Source organism: Macrobrachium nipponense, chromosome 41, assembly GCF_015104395.2.
Source record: "Macrobrachium nipponense isolate FS-2020 chromosome 41, ASM1510439v2, whole genome shotgun sequence".
Classification (NCBI taxonomy): Eukaryota; Metazoa; Arthropoda; class Malacostraca; order Decapoda; family Palaemonidae; genus Macrobrachium; species Macrobrachium nipponense.
In genome coordinates this window covers 9,730,718-9,741,219 of record NC_061102.1, presented here as the reverse complement: position 1 = coordinate 9,741,219, position 10,502 = coordinate 9,730,718, and the positions used below count along the sequence as shown (strand labels likewise).

The 10,502-nt window shown below is 35.8% G+C and overlaps 1 protein-coding gene across 1 annotated transcript; it reads right to left on the bottom strand.

Moving 5' to 3' along the window:
* Nucleotides 1-3,894: 3,894 nt before the first annotated feature.
* LOC135212414 (uncharacterized) lies at nucleotides 3,895-6,911 on the bottom strand. The gene is made up of 3 exons (XM_064245785.1): nucleotides 6,785-6,911; nucleotides 6,538-6,719; nucleotides 3,895-4,683 (listed from the first exon to the last, which is right to left on the bottom strand). The coding sequence occupies exons 1-3, from the start codon at nucleotides 6,909-6,911 to the stop codon at nucleotides 4,240-4,242; spliced, it is 753 nt and encodes a 250-aa protein (XP_064101855.1). The 3' UTR covers nucleotides 3,895-4,239.
* Between the last annotated feature and the right edge of the window lie 3,591 nt (nucleotides 6,912-10,502).

Here is a 10,502-nt window from a genome sequence, read left to right as displayed (position 1 = left end):
GAAAAGGATATTATTGCCTTTCAGGAGGTTGGTCGAGGGGATCTAGCCTTCCAGAGATCCCTCAAATTTGAACGACACCATTCCAGAGGTCCTGGAAAAGGATATTATTGCCTTCCAGGAGGTTGGTCGAGGGCAGGAACAGCAGCAGAGGCGAACTATACATACGTATGAATTCCTAAACGCTGGAATGGATTCCACTCACACACACACACACACACAAACACACACACCTCATTCTGATTCCAGGTCCGAGCGGTGTGTCTCTTGTCGTCATGGGTTGCATTTCCATTTCCCCTCCGGAGGATTTCCACTTCGGGGGAGGATTAGGAGGTGTAGATGGTGCTTCTGCTTCTGTTCCTGTTGCTGGTGGTGTTATTCCAATACATCCTCACTCTGGTTATTCCTCCAGGCCACCTCCTCCCCTCCCGCTCCCACTCGCAACCATCCCAGGCCCTACCCCACCCAACCCACCCATCACTTCCTCCAATTCACACTAGTCATGTCTTGGCGGTTCAAGTGACGCCCTTTGATCAGTCCTGCAAGACGCACACGCACACACACACACACACCTACATTCCCTCACCACACCCTGCATACCGATGTTTGCTCTCTCTCTATCTCTCTCTCTCTCTCTCTCTCTCTCCCTCTCTCACACACACACACACACACACACACACACACCAAACAGTTTAACTATCAAGTATGCTATAACACACACACACATATATATATCATACATATATATATATTATCATATATATATATATATATATTTGATTATCAATATATTTTATCCTCATATATACATACAGGTACACAGACACATACATATATAAATTTACCAATTTATTAGATGCAGAGAGAGAGAGAGAGAGAGAGAGAGAGAGAGAGAGAGAAAGAATATTCGTTAGTGAAATTATTATATATTCTGTTATATTATATTTGAATGTGTGTGTGTGTCTATGAGCAAATATAATTATAACAGAATATAATAATTTCACTAACAAATATTCTCTCTCTCTCTCTCTCTCTCTCTCTCTCTCTCTCTCTCTCTCTCTCTCTCTCTCTCTCTCTCTCTGTACATCTAATAAATTGGCAATAAATTTACATACGTGTATGTGTCTTGTGTGCCTTTATGCATATATAAGTATAAAATAATATCTTAATTAAATTAATACTGTTAGATTTTTATAACAACAAGTTATCTTTAGAAGTACCTTTTTTCTATTTTGAAGTTCATTGCCATCTTTAAGAAAAAAGTCAATTTAAAAAAGATTACATACTTAATATAAATGAATTTGAAAGGTCCGTTTTTAACCACAAGAATTTGAATAAAAATCCACCTTCACCTTTTCAAAAAGTTCTCATTAACCACGTCATTAAACTTCCCACGGAAAAAAATATCGCAGGAATTTTCATTACCGAAAATCATTCTCGACGAAACTTTATTTCATTCTATTATTATTATTAATATTATTATTATTATTATTCGTCGTCGCCCGTGGAAGCTCCAAGAAAATTTCCCACCACTTTTATCAAATCATCTGAGGATAAAAAAAGGACGCTGTTAATCGTTTGGCATTTGAAAGAATGTGAACTACTTACCTCTGACATTTCGTGAGAATAAGTGAGTTGTCCTCTGCCTTCAGGAGAAGACGTGGATGGCTTTTCATCATTCTCACATTACATGTCATAATATTTCGTCCAGATCTCTTTTTTTCATCAAGAGAAAATTTGGATGGCTTTTCATCATTCTCACATTACATGTCAAATGAGAATATGAAATCCTTTTTCTGAAATTATTTGTAGGATATTTCGTCCATTTCTTTTTTTTTTTTCTTCTTTCTTTATCAAGAGAAGACGTTGATGGCTTTTCATCATTCTCACATCACACGTCAAATGAGAATCTTTGTTACCTAAGTCTGAGTGATTGTATAGAATCCTTTTTCTGAAAATATTTGTAGGATATTTCGTGCAGATCTCTTGTTGCGTCGTGACTTTCCTTTTATTCTCTTTCTCTCTTCTCTTTATTATTTGTCAGTCTTTTCTTCGGTAGCTTGTTTGGTATTTGTTAAGGTTATTTCTTGTTATATGGGATAACATTCCTCTATTTGTTGTGGTTGAGTTTTTCTTTTCTTAGGAACTTACACTGGACTTCTGTAGATTCTGAAATCATAATAAATCACTTAGCTAGTCTCTCAGGAGTTGTTTGGGTGTTGGGACTCTGGGCAAGTTAAACACCACTTAGTTTATCTTAATTATATTAATGAATATTAAGTTTACAGTTGGTACACTACACAAAAATTCACAGGGAACAGAGAGTACACCGACACAACCTCCCCATAGAAGGCTTTGTTCTTGACGCCCTCCTCTGAGACCTCAAGTGAAGACTAATCTCAACCTAACTTCTACATTTTTGCTCCTCCTTAACTTTAACTAGTATACTACACCCTACTTCTTCTTGAGTGGCTTTTCCTACTTCCGGTGCCACCCCTAGATTAGTCTTATTGGTTATCCTAATCTATCGTAACCACCCACTTGAGGTGTCAAAGTACAGGTTCTCCACTGGAGTCTACATAATTTTGTTTTGGCAAGCTGCTGCCTGTGTTTGGTCTCGTTTTTCAAATTGCTATGGCTGCAATTTCTTCCTACCACACTTCAACCTTCTCTTCGCCTTCATCTACCCTAACTCTACCAGTGGATTTTCCTAGCTAATTTCCCTGCATATGTTTTTTAGACTTCTGCTTCCTTCCTAACACTCTTTTTTTCTTTCTTTTTTTATCAAGAGAAGACGTTGATGACTTTTCATCATTCTCACATCACACGTCAAATGAGAATCTTTGTTACGTAAGTCTGGGTGATTATATGAAATCCTTTTTCTGAAATTATTTGCAGGATATTTCGTCCAGATCTCTCTCTCTCTCTCTTTCTTTATCTGAGAATCTTTGTTACGTAGGTCTGAGTGATTATATAGATTCCTTTTTCTGAAATTATTTGTAGGATATTTCGTTCAGATCTCTTTTTTTCCTTTCTTTCTTTATCAAGAGAAAACGTTGATGGCTTTTCATCATTCTCACATCACATGCCAAATGAGAATCTTTGTTGCGTAAGTCTGGGTGATTATATGAAATCCTTTTTCTGAAATTATTTGCAGGATATTTCGTCCAGATTTCTGAGAAAGGGCAAGTACTGATAGCGTCGTCTATATGACTTTTGTAAGGATAAAATTTCTTTTTTATATATATAATCAAACAATTAATCCCGTAGAGGTTGGAAGCATTAATTTTAGAGACCCTCGATAATGAAAAATTTTGATACTATTTTCAGTAAATAATAGCACCATTTTTAGAAAATTATGTCAATATCTTTAGAAAATTATGCCAATACTTTCAGAAAACTATGTCAATATTTTCAGAAAATTATAATACTATTTTCAGAAAATAATGACACTTTCAGAAAATCATAGCACTATTATTTGAAGATAATGATACTATTATCCGAAAAATCATTATAATATTTTCAGAAAATAACAACACTATTTTCAGAAAATTATGACGTTATTTCCAAGAAATAATGCCACTATTTCCAGGAAATAATCACATTTTCAAAATATTGTGACCCTTTTCTTTAATTACACATAAAGGGCATTATTTTTGTCTTTATGTTTTCAAATAGCTTTCAGCTCTGTGAAAACTGAGGTACTGGAATTTTTTTCTCGTCTTACTTATTCAGAACTTTCTCCAATTTCACGAGCATCAAATCATGAAAATTATTTATTCTCAAAGCTTATTCTACTTTTGTCTTCATGAAATAATTGTAAAGTTTTTCATTTATAACTTCACATCATATCTGTATTAAAATTTCTTCCTTCGTGAGAGGATTTTATAATCAACATTTATTCTATAAATTTATTCTAGACTTTCTGATAGTTTTACAAATATAAAAAAAGGGTTTCATAGGATAAAGCAACGTTATGGGTGAGTTGAAACGAATAAAAATGGAAGGGAATTATAACCGTACATGTATATATATCAACATATATATCAACAGATCAAAGTTTTACCAACTCCTGACTCCACATTCTTTTGAGAGCTGAACCTAAAGCCTATATATACTTGTTGACAGGTTGGGCAGTTATAGTAGATACCTTTTTTCGTACACAATCCTCGTGAAGAAGAAGAAAAAGAAGAAGTTAAACAGCAAACAAGAGGAAAACAAAAGCCGAGCGTCGTTGGATCTTCACAGCGGGAAAGTGTCCTTGACGTAATCAAGGGAAACCTTGACATCCCGAAGGATGACGAAGGATCTCTTCCTCTGGTTGAGGGCGCCGTTGGCGTCCTGGTAAACCATCGACGTCAGGCTTTGCGTCTTGGCGTTGTCCGCTTGGCACCGGTTGACTTCCATGTCCCTCTTCAGGTAGTCCAGGATCTGCACGACGTTGAGGAACACGTCGTTCAGCTGCCGGAGGAACTTGTACTCCTTCAGGTGGATGTGGTCCACGATGAGGTTCTCCAGGGACACGAGGCAGTGCTGCATCAGTCCGTAGGATCTCGGCAGCTCCTCCAGGTAAGGGATGGACGAGTAGGGCAGCAGCTGAGACGGGGGGAGGTAGGCGTCGTTTAAGCATCCCCTGGGGAACAGGGCGTCAGCCTCAGCCCAGCTCCTCCCTACGAAATCCAGCGCCTGCGAAAAGTCTAAACGCTTCAGTAATGCCTACAGTGTACCACGTGAGGTACAATGACGGTACCACTGACATCCTACGGGGTAAAGATAGTTTGTGAAATAGAGGTTTATCTTGGTTAAAAAAAAAGCAAGAATCAATTTGGAAAATGTGCAAATACGTCAGGAATGCCTACAGTACACCACGTGAAGTACAATGACGGCACTACTGACATCCTACGGGGCAAAGATAGTTTGTGAATTAGAGGTTTATCTCGGTTAAAAAAAAACAAGAATCAATGTGGAAAATGTGCCAATACATCAGGAATGCCTACAGTGTACCACGTGAGGTACAATGACGGTACCACTGACATCCTACGGGGTAAAGATAGGTTGTGGATTAGAGGTTCATCTTGGTTAAAAAAAAAAACAAGAATCAATTTGGAAAATGTGCCAATACGTCAGGAATGCCTACAGTACACCACGTGAGGTACAATAACGGCACTACTGACATCCTACGGGGTAAAGATAACTTGTGAATTAAAGGTTGATAAAACAAACAAGTCCAAGAATCAATTGGGAAAATGCACACAAATATAAGGAATGTCTACAGTGTACCACGTGTAACATCCTACGGGGTGGTAAAAGAAATCACGTGAATTAGAAGTTTATCTTGATGCAGAAAAAATGATAAATAAAAACAGGCCCAAGAATCAGTTTGGTCACGACTGACAACACCTGACAGACCTTCGCTGAAAAGAAATATGTGATTCTTAATGAAATATTGATGTCCAAAGCGTCACTCACGGACTAGTAATTCGTTTTCATTAAAAGGGATTAGGAGAGAAAATCACCCGGAAGAATCAATTTGCATAAATGTATGTTGCGCAGGTGTGGCTGGACGCATGACGCGCCACCTGGGCCAACCCCCAACCACCCCCTCGGCCTACCCGCCCTCCAAAAAAATTTTTTTTTTTTTAATTTCGCCAAATTTGAAAAGCGAAAACGGCCGTGAAATTGGCTGGTCTCGGGTTAGTACATTATGAACGTGTGATCACTTAATTACTTGGAATTGATTAAGGCTGTACGTAATGGAATTCGTCGTGGTTTTACGTCATTTCGGTTTTTATTTATTTATTTATTTATCTATTTATTTATTTAAACCCTGTTGCTTATAACGGAGTTTGAATGATGTGGGTTATATTGCAGTGTCTGTAAACCCCTGTGATATGAGGAAATCAGTATTTACAGTTAGTGCTGTCTCCTCTTGTTTTTATAAACAGAGACATTTTTCATAAATAAACACTTTTCATTTCTATTCCAGATATCACCAAAAATTGGAATTGATTTTGCAGAACAGAATCACTTATTTATAGCTATAGTAGATTCACATCAACCGTGCATTCGATGTCTAGGCCAGTCCCTTACGACGCTCCTGATTGGCTGTTGATAAGCTAATCACAGAGCTGGAACCTCTTAGTCTCTCGAGAGAGTTCACATGGGTAGGATCTATGTTCCACCCCTCCTGAGGGATACTTTGGAAAGACGTATCCCTCAGGAGAAGTGGAACATAGATCCTACCCATGTGAACTCTCGAGAGAGACTGAGAGTTTCCAGCCCCGTGATTGGCTTATCAACAGCCAATCAGGAGCGTCGTAAGGGGCTGGCCTAAACATCAAATGCACGGTTGATGTGAATATACTATAGTACTGTTTCCCTCTGTTATGTTAATCCCGCTGCATATTTCCCAAGACATTTCCATAAACAAACACTCATCATCTCCACTGACGTCACCAAAACAAGAAATTCCTTTTGCAAGCCACAATCATGAATTCCAGGGCATAACCTGCAGCATACCTCCCCTAATCTGTCACTTACATATTCCTCCTTGAATCCATCAATGACTTCAATGGCTATCGAGGTCTCGAGATAAATCTCTAAGGAGCTTCTGTCGGTGGCATCTCTCTTAACAATGGCCCTCTTCCTCCTTGGAGTGCGTCGTTCCTCCCCTCCTCCTCCTCCTCCTCCTCCCCCTCCCGCAGGCTGGCGGTGGCGTCGTGCTTGGCGGTGGCGTCACCGATTGCGTCATGCAAACCGGTTCCCGTTTTCTGTTTGGAGGGCAAACCACGGGATTCCCCTGTCTCCGTCGAGGGACTAACTATTTCCCCGTCGGTTTCCGCGGCTCTACTAGACGCTAGACTAGACGCCAGGACGCAGCACAGGTTCACCAAGACCAAATGCGAGATCTTCATTTTTCAGCGCTGCAGTAGTAGAGAATAAATAACCAGTCATTTTCGCGACGCTAGATGACGTAAGGCGATATACTATATACTGCACATTCATGACGACTATTTTTTTGAAATTTAAAATTCACTTGCAACATGACTAATCGTGGAAAGATGGATTTTCGAATTGAGATAGCGGAAGACAGATACGTCAGAAAGCTTTATCTAAATCCCCGGTTTATCAGTGGCTTTAAAGGATTTAACGACCTGGATTGTTTTGAAAGTAAGAGACTTCCTGTAACATGACGCAGGTATGATAAGAATAATCCTACACTTGCACCTGAAATTTTTTATGCAGATACATAGCTAGATAGATAGATAGAAGACCTACGTTTTACTAGATATTGAGAATTTATGTCATTTAAGTTATCTAATAATAATAATAATAATAATAATAATAATAATAATAATAAAGAATAATAATAATAATAATAATAATAATAATAATAATAATAATAATAATACTAATAATAATAATAAATTAATAATAATAATATAACAATAATAATATATTTAGGGAAAATCATTACTTCGTTTTACTAGATATTGAGGTTTTCTCTGTCATTTAAGTTATCTGATAATAATAATAATAATAATGATAATAATAATAATAATAAGAATAATAATAATAATAATAATAATAATAATAATAATAATAATATATTTAGGGAAAATCAGTAATTCGTACAAATGTGTAATATTAACATTTCTGGATAGTCTAATGAGCTGTAATAATAATAATAATAATAGTAATAATAATAATAATTATAATTATAATTATAATTATAATAATAATAGTAATAATAATAATACCCTAGATTCTTTCGTCATTGCTAAAATCGATCTAAAACAGTCCACATTTTTAATTATAATGTTTTTTATCATGAATTCCTTTAGGTAATCATATCATAACATTTTAAAGAAATGTCACATTACGCTGAAGAGTAGATTGCTTGCGATTTTTTCTTCTTCTTTTTTTGTGAGCTGACGATAAAAATCCACTGCCGATATCTTTCTAACCAATGGCAGGTGCTGAACATGAGCTGCCGCAAATCACGTTCAACTTCGACGACATCAACACCTGATATTTACCTTCAGCTCGCAAAAATAAATAAATAAATAAATAATTTAAAACTTTTGTTTCCGTAATGCTTCTTTGGTGAAATCTTGCAGAAGAAGAGTTTCATGTGCTTGAATATTGCGTTTCAAAATGTGGGGCAACGATTCATTATGATATATCACGAGATTTTGACAAAATGGAAGAACATGAGAAAGGAGGCAGATGTATTCATATCAGTTTTGTAACTTGTTCACTGGAGATGCAAAACTAATTTTTCCTTTTCAGTGGTATTTGAGAATATGTTTCTATTATCAACAAAATGGAAGAACATGAGAAAGGAGGCAGCTCTATTCATAGAAAAGATAATATATAAGATTAGTATATAAGATTAATTCGCTGAGTTCTGCCATTTTATTCAACGGAATTTGTTTAAAAGAGGGTCTTCTTCCAAAATATTATTATTATTATTATTATTATTATTATTATTATTATATTATTATTATTATTAATATTATTAATTATTATTATTATTATTAGCCGGAAGGAGACCTTCTCGGATACATGTCTTATTAAAACAAGCATGCATCCATTCCAATGTTACTCACGTGAACTGCCCACCTCCTACCGAAGCTGCCTGACTCGACCGAAAAAATAAGGAACTTCTGACCTGAGATTCGCCGCTTCTTCCAACGAACTGAAAACTCGGAATGAAACCCCAAGGGTAGAAGGGGTTTTACTGAACCCCAAAAGATAACAGTAATCCCGAGAGTTAATCTTATAACATGTTTACTCTAAATCCCAGTCTGTAATCACGCCGAGTATTTTCCGGGTTAGTGTTTTTTTTTTCTTTTTCTTTTTTTTTATTTACTGCTAGTCAGTGAGAGGTGTTATTCAAACCGTAGGTTTTTATTGTAATAGAAGCTATGTTACGATGATTGTAGATCGTTCCAACATGTTTGCTTGTATGTTCTTAACACGGATAGCTATATATATATATATATATATATATATATATATATATATATATATATATATATATATATATATATATATATATATATAAATATATATACATATATATATATATATATATATATATATATATATATATATATATATGTATATATTAAGTTAAGTATATTTTAGTTTTACCAGACCACTGAGGCTGATTACCAGCTCTCCTAGGGCTGGCCCCGAAGGATTAGATATTTTTACGTGGCTAGGAGTAATTGGTCACCTAGCAACGGGACCTACAGCTTATTGTGGGATCCAAACCACACTATATCGAGAAATGAATTCTATCACCAGAAATAAATTCCTCTGATTCCGCGATGGCCGAACCGGGATTCGAACTTCGGACCACCAGATTCATATATACGCATTAGGCTACGAAATGTCCTTTGATATCTAATTCGTCTACTTCGGAATTAATATATTTTCATATATGTTAACCGAGGGGGAATTTTTTGGTCGCTAATAATTTCGTCGGCTCCCGGCCACGAACCTAGGAACCAAGAAATCAGGACGTACAGTGAAGCTGTGGGGTAAAAACGCGCTTCACTGACGTCCTTGATTTCTTGTATATACATATATATATATATATATATATATATATATTATATATTATATATATTATATATATATATATATATATTTCGAGGAATGCTGTGCTGCCATCTCTTGTTTATATTTTCACTCCATGGACTAAAGAAGTTATTTCTTTATTTGGTTGTCCTTGTTTTTGTCGAGGAATGCTGTGCTGCCATCTCTTGTGTATCTTTTCACTCCATGGACTAAAGAAGTTATTTGTTTATTTGGTTGTCCTTGTTTGATTTTGTTTTCTTAACATGGAGAGTCCCCGGCATTTCTCTGAATCAACTACCTGACACCTAGCCACCCGTAACAGTAAGTACTGAAAAGACTCCTTTATATAAATTGTTCTATGTATTAGTGTCTTATATAATGTCGTGTTTTAAAGTTATTCAGTGTCTATAAGTGTATACTGTATAACTAATGAAGATTGTTTGTGTATTGGAAAATGTAATATGTTAAACCTCTGAGTGTTAAAGTTTATAGAGTATAACAAGGTTTTACTTCATTGTGCATTTTCTGCATTCAAGAACATAATTATATTATATAGTGTTATATAGCTGTAAATGTTTATATTTTGCAGAACTCCTTAGACCTTGGTCAGTCTTCTCCATTCTTGATCCTAGACTCTAGACTCTTGGTCCTTGGATCTTATTTCATCTTAAGACGCTCCTGATTCTTCGTCAGATTGTAATCATGTGCAGTACTTTTCCTGATCCTGATTATACTCGCAAGATCTTCAATAGACCTTTATATTATTATAGAAGTTCCTGGGGTTATACATGAAGTTTGTTAATTTTGTATGTTTCAGTTTGTAAATATATTTTAAGTTAATAGAATTTTTCATGTTATACCTTTATATTAAAAATTAAACAAGGAAACTTAAAATGAACAATCATATATATTTT